Consider the following 13,704-nt stretch of genomic DNA (forward strand, 5'->3'; position numbering starts at 1 on the left):
AAGTACTGTATCTTTACCTTTTGGGAGACTTTCCTGTCTCTACATTTCAGAATAAATGACTGCTGTTTGTATTGAACAGGTTGTTTTTTGAGGATTTTGTGCTGTTGCCAGGTAAAAAAAATCCTGTATCTCAATTTTTTTTCACTTCATGAACCATAAGAAACACCATCGTTTTAACTTGACAAATTTGTTTTTTAGGATGTTTCTTTATCACTGAGTTGTGGATAATTTCCTTACATGTACAGAAGCATGTAAATCTTCAATAGGTTGATTGTACATGGAGGATTTTACCAGACAGAAGAGAGTTTATCAGAGGGATACCACAGGGCGCTGCCTCTGTTATTTTTCATTTAATATTAATATTTGGAAAAATACAAATATGCGTTTCTATGCAGATGATACGTGCATCTATTACTGCGTTGGGAAGGAAGATGTACAATTCTAACTTGATTCTATAGTTAGTTTAAAATGTTGAACGAATACAAAAATGAATTTTACAGCCGCGTCACAAGACTTGAACAACTTTTAATTATCTGGGTTTAATACAATTTATGGAAATTAGCAACACTTTTTGTAACAATCAATAGAATTCAAACTTCCCAGCTGCTTGCGTAACATTTGGCCTTTCTTATTGTCAAATGTCCTGCAGGGTTTTTCAATGTTGACCTACAAAACAGCATCTTATTTTTGTGATTATCATTCACAGATTTACAGACATCGTTTCTTTTTCTGAACGTTGTACTTTTAATGAAAAACCATAAATGAAGAATCAACAACGTCCTCCATCGCAACTTACTCACAACTGTTACAATCAGAATATAAAACAGGAAGTAAAACAGAACAAACTAAAATAAACCACACATGAAGCCGATGACGGAGGGTAAGATCAGTATGCTTTAATAATAAGATATCAGTGCAGAAACACAAACTTCTTATTGGGTTAAATTCCCCATATAGTAATAACAATGATAACAATATATGATAATAATAAGATCAATATGAATTTTTAGCATAATAATAAAAAAAAAGCAGATTCAGCTAATATAACTGTACTGTATGACATTGACACAAACTGAATACGAGTAGCAGAACATGGATCCCATAAGGAAAAAAAAAAGAAAAACCCTGTTTACTACAAGAAACACGATGCTGATGTTTGTCTTCGAAGACGAAGTGCGACGAATGAAAACATGTGGAAACCCTTCAAGCAGCACAGTTTGTTGAGCACTAGGACTGGCGATATGTCTTCTAGGGTCTAAAAAACTGAAGCCCCGCCCATTTTTGGGTTAGCATCTGTGCTACTAGCATGTGCTAGCAAGAGATGTATTTCTGAGTAGCTGACAACGGTCACATTTCCTCATTTTAGCGAAGTAAAAACAATGTTAGGACATAAAACTACACCTGGTATGAAGCTTTACGACTCACACAGGTGTAGCTCTTGAATGCAAAACATCATAGCAGTTGTTTTATCTTGTTTAAAATGACTAAATGTATACATTTGGACCAAGCTAGTTGAGCAGAAGCTATCGTAAAACAGGGGCGGGACTTCCCCTCTGCCTAGATTTCTATTTTTAAAATCGACTTCCATCAGGCCAACTCTTTCCACATACATGAACACAATTTAGTTCAAAATCTCAACACTTAACCTGGAACCTAATTCAACCCGACTTTAGAACACGTCACATTATAGGCTAGCTCAATTTGCAGGATAAAAATTTGAGTTATTGAGTCTTTAAGTGAAGCGAGAGTAGAAACCGAGCAGTGATGTGTTGAGCGACGGAGCTGAGAGATCTGCATCAGTGGGCAGGCTGAGCAGGGTGTAGCATCCCTCGTCATGTGTCGCTCTACACATTACTTCTTCTCATATCTCCTCTCGATGCTACATTTAACCAGTGTAAAGGTCAAAATGTATTTAATTCAAAACCTGGATGTAAGATTCTTAAACTTGGACCTCATTATAGGCGGTTATAAGAAAATTTCAGCCACCAATTTCACTGCGAAGACACAGCGACACTGTCAAACAGCTTATTAACATGATCACCGATAAACAAATTTGCTTTGTTAAAGTTAAAGTCTCCTAACGTGCGTGTGAAGCGAATCTGCAAAAAGCGATGCACTAACGTTGTCGGACACTATGCTAGCCGCTCTGACTTGTAACCCTCCTAGGAAAACTTTTACTTTTGTTCACCAAAACACACAAAAAAACCAACCCGTCATCACCAAACAGACTGTCAGGTCGTTTGATGAGTTGGGGGAATCCATTTCCTTAAAAACCTTTTATATTTTGACTTGTCATCACCAGGGGAGCTACGGTACAACGGGTTCTAACAGGGTCGGATCTAGAAAGGGTTCTATTGTGTGAAGGCTATGAAGGAGCTGCAGACTACAAAAAACTGGGGGGCAATTATGAAAATCATCCCAACTTTGACGGAGTATTTCTAAATTTGGATGTCATATATTCATGACATCGACTGACTGCAAACACTTGGAGAAACATTCACGATATCAACGTAACGTCGGGATTTAAATCTGTTTTTCCACACGTCAAATTGGGATTTTATTTGATAATTCCCACCCAATAAAAGTTGCAGGAAGTCATCTACAGGTTGCAGGGAACAAACTGTGCTCTTGAAGGGCGAACTCTGTATTTGTTGAGACAGACGTTAAAGTCACGATAAGGCACATCATGTGGGTTAAAATAAACTTTTACAGAAAATTTCAGCACGGCATGAAGCAGAAAACACCAAAATATAGTGTTAGTGGATCCAACAGATGTAATAAAAGCTCTAAAAATAACAGATAGACGGTCAATGAAGCACCACTGCTTTTATATACGCAACTGTGATTAATTATGTGGCAAGTTCACCTTCTTAAGAATATTTAAAATGCTACATATCTGAGAAGTGAAACTTAGAAAACTGATCTTTAATCTGAACTTTTTAAATCTTTTTTTTTTGTGTTTTATCTTCTTTAAGCAAAGAACATAAACAGAACTGCCCAGCCAACAGATTCAATAGATATTTTAAGGTATAAGATACAAAGCATTTTTTTAAAGGATAAATCTCTGAAAAAAACAAAACAAAACAAAAAACGCCACAAAGCACGAGAGGAAACAGCACTGCGAGAGATCTGATCCATCTGCATCTACAGGGGTAGATAAGGACAAAGTACCAGGACACATAAACACTAAAAACACTATCTTCGACATTAGTTATGTCTTTTTTTTTTTCAAAATACGTAACGTATATGTGTACAAAGCTCTATAACTGATACTCAAAGTGGTCACCACACAAAGACAATGATCTAAAAAAATAAGAGTGAGATTAGGAAAAAAAAAAAAAGACTTTGAGAGCTCAGGAAAGGAGAGAAGAGAGAGAGAGAAAAAACTATTGATATCGGCTGACGCAATTTGGGTGATAATATGTCGAGTTTGAAAAATAGAAATTCCGACTTTGCTCTCAGTCAAAGCGTTTCTGATATTTGCAGCCACTCCGTCTTGTTAATTATAAGAAAAAACTGGCCTTGTCCTATTCCTAAAGAATTATACATACACTCCACTTTCAAGTCACTTCACAGGCTGTTGTGCTGCACTGAAACCGAGGCTGCTGCTATGTACATACATGAAGTCTGATTAATGTCGTTTGCTGCTGTATCTCATAACTATCTAGTTTGTGCATTGGTGTGCAAAGAGGGTGAAGGAGAGCAACCTCCACTGTCCTTCTTGATCTAATAGCTTACGTAATTTTTCCCCTCTTCTAATCAGTCAAAAGTGCCCTTGTCATCGCTCCGATTAGCCTCCTGTGATTGGCTCAAATGTCCTTCAAACATCCTCCAGTTGGCTGAAAGGGAGTCACCAGTGATTCTGCAGGTTTTTAGCACATTTACTCACAAATCTAAAGATACTTTTTTACGTGGCGTTTAATGTCGTTGCTCTGATTCGTAAGTTGTTGTTTTTTTCTCCACACTGTTCCAGACATACATTGATTTCCATCCATTTCTGTGCTTATGTGAAATTGAATGACAATGCTATGTTACATTTTAGATAGGACACAGAAAGAAAAGGAATAAATAAAAATATTATTTCTGAGTCGTTTGTAGCTTTAATCTAAGTGCGAAGCCGAAAAGACACCGACAATAAGATGAAGAACTTTTGGAATAAAAGCGACTTTGTGAATTGTTCCGCTACTTTCTTGCATTTTACAGGTAATGCAATATATATCCTGAAAGTAATCAGCAGCACCAATCAGGTAACACGTTCTTACTCCCAACTCTTCGAGTACGGCAGCTTAATCTTCAAGCTGTAACGCTCTAAAACTACCGCTCTAGTTTCACTTTTGCACGTGAAGTTAGCAACAATTTGTCAAATACGAGGTCCGGTTAGACTTTCAAAATAAAGCGTGCTGACAAACAGTTCACACGTTATAATATATTTTGATTGGTTGCAGTTTTGTTAGGTTTATGCATCAAAACTACACGATTAGGTTTTGGAAAATATCAAACTTGAGGTTAAAATAATGACATTCAGTCTTGTAACATTAAGACGATAACCGTGTTATTAGATGTTAGACATTGTGGATCTTCTGTTTTGTCTTTTCAATATCAATCAGGTGTAAATGTCGTTTTTGTACATTTATTTTTTAAATTTTTCAGTGTAATTAAATTTGCCAAAAAAGAGACAAAACACACATTTTCACAAAGTTGAATTTGATTTAGAGCATTAAACGACAGACGACATCAATATTGTGAACTTATTTGCACACAATAACTGTGCGGTGAAAATCAGATATCGCGACACTCCTGCGTTAAACTTTGGTGAGTTCCAGAACTGACGCTTCGTAAATGTGCCGATTGATTTTCCTACTGCACAAAAAATGAATGGAAATCAACGGTTGCCTGTAACAGTCGACAAAACACATAAACAAAATGTAAAAAACTGCGTCGTCTGAGCTCGACAGCCTACAACATTCAAGGGCAGAAAAATATCAATCGTCAATCTTTAGACCGTCGTTGCACACCACTGATTTTATTCTCTCGTCATGTTAAATGTGTGTGTGAGCGTAAAATATGTAAATAATCACATGAACTCTTACAGTGTGTGTGAGTCAGATCCTCTGTACAAGCGGTCAGTAAGGCTAGCTTTTGTTGCTGACTAAATTTTAGCTCCATGAAATAATAATTGCACAATAAGAAAATAAAAATAAAAATAAACCCTGTAGTCACACAAGCTACTTACATGGCCGAGAGAGAGAGAGAGAGAGAGAGGAGCGTGACAGAAAGAGACAAATCAAAGACAGATTTAATGAAAAAGAAAAAACTGATAAAAAAAACTTAACATTATTCAACTTACAGTAGAGTACATGTGCTGTAATATATGTGTATTAGTGTGTCTGTGAGTTTGACACAAATAACACAATAATAGAACCTGGTAGGTGGAGTAAGAATGTAAAAAAAAATAAAAACAAAATAAATGAAAGAGGAGAAATGAAGCAGTATTGATATGTTAAAGTGTCCCGTTTGATTTGGATTTAATAACGTGGGGAGGTTTGATAAAAGCTTAAAATGTCTCCAATTCAATAACAGGGGGGGGGGAAAAAATAGGCTGATTATAAGAAGTCAGATAACGATATAATAGATGTCTTTAAAACCCGATGAACAGATTTAATGCGACTGTGACTCCTGAAAGACCGAACAGCACTACTGAAGAAGAAAAAGGCAGCGTGTTTTAAAAAAGGCTTGAGCAGAGTTGGGCATCATTTTTGATTCAGCTTATTAAAGAAATGAAAATATGATGAAAGAAAAAGGAAAAAAACACTTTTAACACGACAAGTTAGATGTTATTTTAAAGACAGTAGGACGTCTTAAACTCGAATTTGGGGGGTCGCTCTGCAGATCTTAATGCTTCGAAAATACCGTTCGTGTAGACAAAAGTTTATGTATTCTATTTCACGAGTTTGTTTGTTGTGCCTCTAACAACATGACATAATCTGAAAGGTTCAAAAGGAAAAAAATCCCCTTCAGAAGAGTTCATGCAGGTGGACTTTAGTTAAATTTGAATGTCAAAAAACACAAATCGTCATTAACGATGTGACGTTAGCTAGCAAGTTAGCTCCCGCGACATCTGCAAACTAGTAGCAATTGTTTTACGCTTGTTATAAATAAAGTGACCATAACATGTTAATACTTTACCCGATCCCTCTTTCCCAACAACAATTGGGCGACCCTACCACTTGGCGTGATTGCAAAAGTCATATTTTTTGGGGGGAAAGTGGAGTCAAAGAATATGTTTTGTAAAGGAGTCCTTGTTTCTTACAGGCTTTAAAACGGCTCCGATTCAGAACCAGCTCCTGATACCCAACTCTTACCTCCGGCTTTGACTTGAACAAAAAAAATAAAATAAAAAGTTGTCTAGATCAAACTGCTGGTCAAATACGTCAACTGAAAGAGTCTCTGTTAACGTGTAGGTAGTATAATATCTTCTCCTCTGAGCTAAATGATGCTAATGCTAATACAGGCAAAGTAGGGCTGGGAAGTGAGCTGCATAGAGTTCATATCAGGGTCTGTGACGGAGACCGGGCTGCCACCTCACTAAGCCGAAGCAGGAAACAGCTGGTGGTCAGGGTGTATGGCTGTAGGTGTTTGGGCAGAGCTGGCCTTTAAGGCAGGTTGTGTGTTTGAATCCCACGTCACTTATACCACTTTTAACACCAAAAACCCGGTTCTGTTGTTCCCAAAAAACACAGAACCGACCTGCGAGAGACGTTTACACCAAACCAGCGATAGATCCCAGTGTCGAGACTTTTTGGGATGCAGGTCAGACAGACTGCTGCATCATTTTGTACTCTTGTTAGTTAAACTGTCCGGTGCTGACCTTTTCTCACCGAGTGACCCGTGTTATTGTATATGTGCGGGTCGTCTATGTGGGTGGGGGGTCAACCTGCATCTGATATGAGTCTGGAGCTCTTGGGGGGGAGAAAGGGGTGTAAAGTGGCTTGACCCTGATATCGTAGCTTGTTTAGATGGTCTAGGTACGAAGCTATATGGGGACAGGGAACAGTGGGTCTGAGCCAAACAAGCTAAATAAGACAGGATGTGGTTATGAATACCATTCCCTATAAGTAGCTTAGCCTCAGGGCTCTTAGAAAGGCCCTGAGGTACGCAGGTAAAGAGGCTGCAAGTCCCGGGCTGGAAGGAAGTCTGGGTCTATGGCAAGGGTTTGAATCTGGGGCTCTAGGTGGCCTGGTCCAGGGCTCTCAGCAGGTCACAGCCCTGGAGGAGGTGCAGGTTTCCCTGCAGCGGCACGTTGACCTCACAGTCGTAACGGGTCAACTCCGGCAGACAGGAGGCCTCAAACGATGGGCCCAGCAGACGACTGGCTATACCTGGAAAAAAAAAGGCAGAAATTGGATTAAAATCTCTAAAATGATTGAATTAAAGCAGTCGAGCAGGTAGATGCTGACACAAGTAATTCTATTCTGGCATCGTGAAATAGTCCAGTCGAGTTTCTAGGCAGCTTCGCCATTTAAGTCAGCTCAGCTCACCCTCAGTTTTGTTAGATGGCATCAGGTTATACGGTGTGTAGTTGCAGCTCTTTTGGGAAAAGGGTTTCTCACTCGCACCACCTATCCCGTTTCCTGGATACTGAGACTTCCTGTGTTGCTGCAGAGAGCTGAAACATGAAGACATGCTGCCTGGTATTATCCTCCCCATCCCTGACTCTGAAAACAGGAGAGATCACAGGTACAGGTTGTTGGCTTGGAGAGGGGAAAAGATAATGTGAGATATTTTATATACACAAACAAAGAGCTCATACCTGCCAGTGATCCTGCGCTGAGGGAGCGATCCATGAGGGCACAACTGTTGTCCCTCATCTTCTTCCAGAGGATTTCTGATGGCTTATTTTCACCCTGAAACACAACAACGTGGTTAACTAGCTGGTACTTTGAGCATATTTAAATCTCTGCCCTATAACTGAACAAAAAGGTCCAGTAGACAAACTAAGCCAGCAGCTGCAAAACAGGCTGCAACAAGCACAACTTAAACCTTTGGAGCAACTGCACAGGTCAAAGTAAGTCCCCTAAAAGACACTTAAACTAGAAAATCTGCCGTATTTTCATGCCGTCATCAGTTTCAGGACTAAGAATGAAACTCACCACAGCCATCTGATTGAAGGAGCGCTTGATTCCGTTGGCCATGGCCACTCTGGCGGGACTCATGTCTCTGTAGGCCTGTACAAAGTTGTCCATGGACCTGCACACGCACAGCAACATTCAGATTTGTTTACACTTTTCTTACATTCATGCAGCCAACAGTGCATCTAAAATGTGATTTGTCGCATCACCTCTGTTTCTGCATGAGCTGTGGCATGCTCTGCTGGCAGGACAGGCGCTCCTCTCCTGACAAAGTGTCCATCAGGTAGGACTTGGTGGCTCCTGGTCGTTGTTGGTATGTTAACAGAGGGTCTGGTGGCCACTGAATGTTCTGCCTGCCACCCATGGAGGACAGAGGGGTGCTGGCTGGAGTTTGGTACGGGGGATTGTGCATGTGGTCCATCATGCATGACCCTGTGCAGGAGTCTACGGTCCCCTGGCTGGAGCCTCTCTTCTCCCTCGCAGCCCAGGACGCAGCAGCAGACTGGTGCTGGTAGGTGCTTTGGGCCTGAGGAGGGGAGGAGAGCGGCTGGAAGAGGCTGGCTATGTTGCTGAAGCTCTGGGGTTTTTGGCCGAGGTTGCTTTTGCTCCCCATGGATCCTGCTTGAACCCGGTCCAGGGGCTCTGACTCTGGGATGATGGGGTTCAGCTGGAAGTCCTCGCCATCCATCGGGATGTAGGGAGCCAAAGTCTCCAGGTCTAAGTCACTCAAGTCCCTCTGGGAAAGTCGACAGACGACAAGAAGTTTAGCCAAAATAGAAAGTAAAACACAGAGTCTGCTGCATATAAACCTCCTTTGGAGTTGGCGTCTAATAAAATCAGTATTTGCAGAGTTGGGAGAGAGGAATGTTTAGAATAAAAACTGATTTATATCTGCAAAATGTCCTTCAACATGGGAAAATACCATGCCATGCTAAATTGCCTTTCTAAAATTAGCTTTCCCAAAAAAGGAAGAGCGACAGGGGAAGCCAAGTTTTTAATCAGATTCAGTAAACAAGGCCTCAAAAGTCAAATCAATGAGCGAATAACAGAGACGGGGAAAGTTTAAGCGTTCACCTCAGTGTCTATCGGACTGTCTCTTCCCTCTGTGTCCAGAGCGAACAGCTTCTCCGTCAGCTCCACCTTCAGGTCGCTATCCACGGAGCTGTAGTAATCACCTGGGCTGCTGGGCTGCGGGGGTGAAAGCCAGAGGAAAGACGGAGGAAAGGATGAAATAAGAATAATGGAAGCGAGGGGGGGGGGAGACGGATAACGAAGAGGCACGTGATGACATGTACGGAGACAAAAGGGACAAAATGCAAGAGAGCGAAACAACGAGCGATGAGTTTTGACAAAGGCACTATTCACTGCCTGCTCCTTCCAAATATCCACCCCCGTTGTTCTCACACACTCTGCCCACAGTTAGCGACCTTTAACCCCGCCTGGCCTCACTGAACACAAGACGAACAGACTATGAAACAATCACATCCACCAACTAATTACTCCTTTCAATCTAACGTTCGCTCTCTCCGGCCCGTCCTCACCGTGGAGCAGCTGCTGAGGCTCGGAGTGGCGCTGCCCGTCGGCGGATTCTGCTGCACGGTGAATGGGGCCGCCATCTTAGCCGCGGTTTGACCCGACGCCGGAGGGGCAGGCTTGTGGCTCTCGCTGGCCCAGGACGGAGGTCCCGGAGGGGCCATAGCTGTGGCGGACACCTGGCTGTATCCTGCTGGCTGCTGGGGCTCCTCGAACTGAGAGCAACCTGCGTGAAGGAAACAGAGATTACAGTCAGTTAAAAAGAGATGAATAAAGTACGAAAGTGCCATGATGGAGGAAAAGATCAGTACAGCTTTTATATCAACAAATAGAGGTATAAACGTAACGTAAAAGGACTGTGTTACTTGACTAAACAAAGTCAATACAGACCGAAGTCGAGGGCGATGATGGTGTCTCCAGGTGTTGGAGCGAGCTGGGCGAGGTCCTCCGGCTCCTCCTTGAGTTTGGTGAAGAGGGAGTCTCCCGGCTCTCCGGTCGCGCCTGTTCCTCCAGAGGTGAAGAAGCTGCTCATGTGGTGAGGCTTGAACAGGGACTCCGTCTGCTCCAAGGAGAAAATTATCGACTTCTCCTCAATGTCGCTGCAGGATCGGGGGCAGAAGGAGAGCAGAGTGAGTGCAGAGTACGTTTGAAGAACACATGAACAGCGGTTTGAGATTTGACCTGTGTTCACTCAGACGTCAGTGCTTACCTGAGGACGTAGTTGATGCACACGATGCACTGCGGCTGAGAGTTGCGGCTGTTATAAATCACAGTTCCCTGGGTTTCTACCCAGACGTAGCCTCCGTTCTTGGCCAGCATGCGGTACTGACTGCTCACTGCCTGACCCTTGGTACACACTGCAGAGACGGACGAGAGGAAGACAGATTTATGTTATGAGCTGTTGTATTCGTGGCCACGTGTCTGTGGTTGGTACGAAGGTTCACAGCTCATTTTGAACACTGAACTTGCTCACATTCACACACGATCCTGTTCCTTGAAAACTGAAACTAAATAATCTTCTCAGAACGAAACTCACCCCGATGAGAGAGTCTCTCGAGAGCACAAAGCTATCGTACTTTGGCTCACTTCAGTCTGATGCAACTCCCAAGTCGAAATCGCATGTGCTGTGTTTTATGTGCCTAATATGTATATATATTTTTGTTGTTAAAATGTTTAATTGTTAAATTATTTGTCAAACATCCTTTCATTTATTTTGGGAGGCTGAGAAATCAAGCAAACGTTGGTTAACAGGAGAAAGTGGGATGTTTTGACTTTGAGCTGAGAAGAAGATGAACTGGCCACAGTCCAAAGTTCAGCACTGGCGTGGGAAAGGAGCAGGACTGTGGTCAGAGAGTGTACAGAAGGCCAATGAGTGTGTGTGTGTCAGTGTGTGTGTGTGTGTGTGAGTGTGAGTGTGAGTGTGTGAGTGTGTGTCTGCAGGAAGCTCAGGGCGACATTACATGTAGCAGAGGACGCTGTTAACATGTGCCGATCGACAGGCCGGTCACGTTGTCCGTGAGAGCCGCTCGTCGGTGTGTGTGTGTGTGTGTGTGTGTGTGTGTGTGTATGTGTGTGTGTGTGTGTGTGTGACATAGAGAGAGACAGATAGAGAGTCCTTTATCTCAGCATCTTTATAAAGATGTATTTTCATCAAAAGGCATCAAAGTCTTATTTCACTTTTATTTCTCATGCTGATCTGTTTAATCGGACGTTACATTGTGTGTTTGATTGGTGCGTTGTTGTGTTTGTTGTCAAGAACTTTCTAAGTGCTGTGCAATTAAACTATTACACACACACACACACACACACACAGCCATCATGTTGCAGGGTGGCTTTAAGGAACTAAATTACCACTTTTCCTCTTGTTCTGTTGAGAGCCTCTAATGACATCAGTGGAGAGAAAAGCCATGACACTTCAGAGCCACACACACCCACACACACACACACACACACACACACACACACACACTCACACAGAGTGCCATTAGAATGTAATAGAGGCCACCTGGTCTCCTGTCCACTGTGTTTGTGGCAGCAGATGAGAAAAAAACCTCATCAGGCCATCAGAGGCTTCACTTGATTCAATAAAGGAAAGACATCTTAATACCATGCCCCTGCTCTGTACACACACACACACACACACACACACACACACATATACAAACACACAGATATATAACCACACAGGATGCAAACAAATGAAAAGAAACTGCAGGAGAAGAAGAAATCCTCCCTGATGTTAAACTTTTTGTTACGACTTCTGTTTCCTGCTAAATACAGACAATTAAAAACATCTTCTGTTCTCACCTGTTAAGCAAATGAACCTACTGTGTGTTCACAAGTGTTGATTAATATCAAGTTAATGAGTGTGTGTGACCATGTGAGTTGTGCGTGCTTACAGTTGTGGTGGCTCTTAGTGACGCTGTCCGAGTCCAGAGCGTGGTAGAAGTCGTAGACCGAACGACCCAGGAGGTCGTCAGGAGTGTAACCCATCAACTCTGTAACCCTGCAACACACACACACACACACACACACACAACACATTTAATGATTTAACACTGGATTGGACGTTATTAATTTCCATTCCTACACGCGATGCTCAGAAGACAAATCCTGCACCGCGTCCCGAACGTCTGGACTTCAAAAGGCTTCACGGACGATTTGGAAATCGAACAGAGAGGTGAGCAGCTTTCCAAAAATAAGAATAATTCACATTCTCTGTCTCTGATGTGTTTCTGGGAACAGCTAATCTCTTTCCACAGGTTCACTTTGTTAATAAGGATTTTGTTGATGGCTTTGAATTAAAAAAATCCCTTTTTATTTCCTTTTATTTCCCTCCAGCTCTCTTTTTTTCCCAGTGACGACCTTCATATGCAGGTTTTGTGGGGGAAAATTGCAGGATTTCAGTAATCTAATTACCAAAAAAGGGGCAGTTACACCTGAACATGCAGGTGCTTTAAGTTACATGAACTTTTTCGGAGTGCTGATGACCAAATCCAGCCCATCACCTGATTTACTGTGGCCTACGAGAGCATGCAAAGTGTATGTTCTGTACTAAACAGTTTGACTTCCATACACTACATGTCCCAGAATGCATTTCTGCACTGAAGTCAGTATATCCTCGATAACAGCTCAATATCATTTGGCTGTTTGAAGCAGTGGCACATCAGCCAACGCGAAATGTCCACGAAATGACAAGTGGACGAGGAGAAGCAGTTAAATGAGAGACGGAACATGAAGAAGTGTTGGTGCTTAATGAAGACGAGTCCGGATGTCTTCTTTGTAACGAGGCCGCGGCAGCAACAACGGAAGAGGATTTATGGTGACGCCAAACCCAAAGCCAAGTATCTGACTTGTGGCGTTGTTCCTAAAACATCATAATCATCGTTGCTGCAGGACTTTTATTTCCACCAATGAAACAGGGACGAAAAAAAACTGAAGCAAGACAAAATTGTGATCATTTTAAACCAAAACGTGATGTTTTCCTGAACCTAACTAAACAGTTTTAACACCTAAAACTTTTATTCACTTTTCAATGTATACATTTTTAAATATATTTAATTATTAACGTATTTATTCATGTAATATTCAATGGGGAAAATAATAAAGAAATACAATTGTAAAGAAATACTTTTTAAATTTAATAAAATAATGAATGAAATATAAAAATTAAATAGGAAAATACATAAAAAGGGGAAATTTCTCTTTATGTCACATTTTATACATCAGTTAATGCCTCCAACTGTTTTTAATATACTTTTAGGTGCTTTTATATTTGTTAAGTCATATATCTATTGTTTTAATTTATGTGTTCCAGGTCTTGACAGATTAATTATGCACCTTGATAATAGAATAACATGTAAACACATCTACAATCAGACACATTTATATCCATTTATGAATTAAAGGAAATCATTGAAACTGATTTTTGTACGTCATGTTGACCAAGTGCTTCTGGTGTCTAAACCAAACCAAACTGAGGCCGTCGTACAACATTAATAACAGTCCAAATGTCAGAATATGTGGACTGTCTGTCAGTACA

At 41.4% G+C, this 13,704-nt stretch overlaps 1 protein-coding gene across 1 annotated transcript in view; it reads right to left on the reverse strand.

Moving 5' to 3' along the window:
* Window positions 1–871: 871 nt before the first annotated feature.
* LOC115596873 (endothelial PAS domain-containing protein 1-like) overlaps window positions 872–13,704 on the reverse strand; it is a 50,813-nt gene continuing 37,980 nt past the window's right edge. Inside the window, exons 7-16 of the mRNA XM_030442309.1 lie at window positions 12,062–12,168; window positions 10,372–10,519; window positions 10,053–10,261; window positions 9,671–9,888; window positions 9,204–9,317; window positions 8,339–8,865; window positions 8,151–8,247; window positions 7,811–7,904; window positions 7,539–7,715; window positions 872–7,379 (exon numbers count right to left, since the gene is read on the reverse strand). Of these exons, the coding sequence (XP_030298169.1) occupies window positions 7,228–7,379; window positions 7,539–7,715; window positions 7,811–7,904; window positions 8,151–8,247; window positions 8,339–8,865; window positions 9,204–9,317; window positions 9,671–9,888; window positions 10,053–10,261; window positions 10,372–10,519; window positions 12,062–12,168 (1,843 nt within the window). The 3' untranslated portion in view covers window positions 872–7,227. The remainder of the gene's footprint in view (window positions 7,380–7,538; window positions 7,716–7,810; window positions 7,905–8,150; window positions 8,248–8,338; window positions 8,866–9,203; window positions 9,318–9,670; window positions 9,889–10,052; window positions 10,262–10,371; window positions 10,520–12,061; window positions 12,169–13,704) is intronic.

The sequence above is a fragment of the Sparus aurata genome, chromosome 15 (genome assembly GCF_900880675.1).
Source record: "Sparus aurata chromosome 15, fSpaAur1.1, whole genome shotgun sequence".
Classification (NCBI taxonomy): Eukaryota; Metazoa; Chordata; class Actinopteri; order Spariformes; family Sparidae; genus Sparus; species Sparus aurata.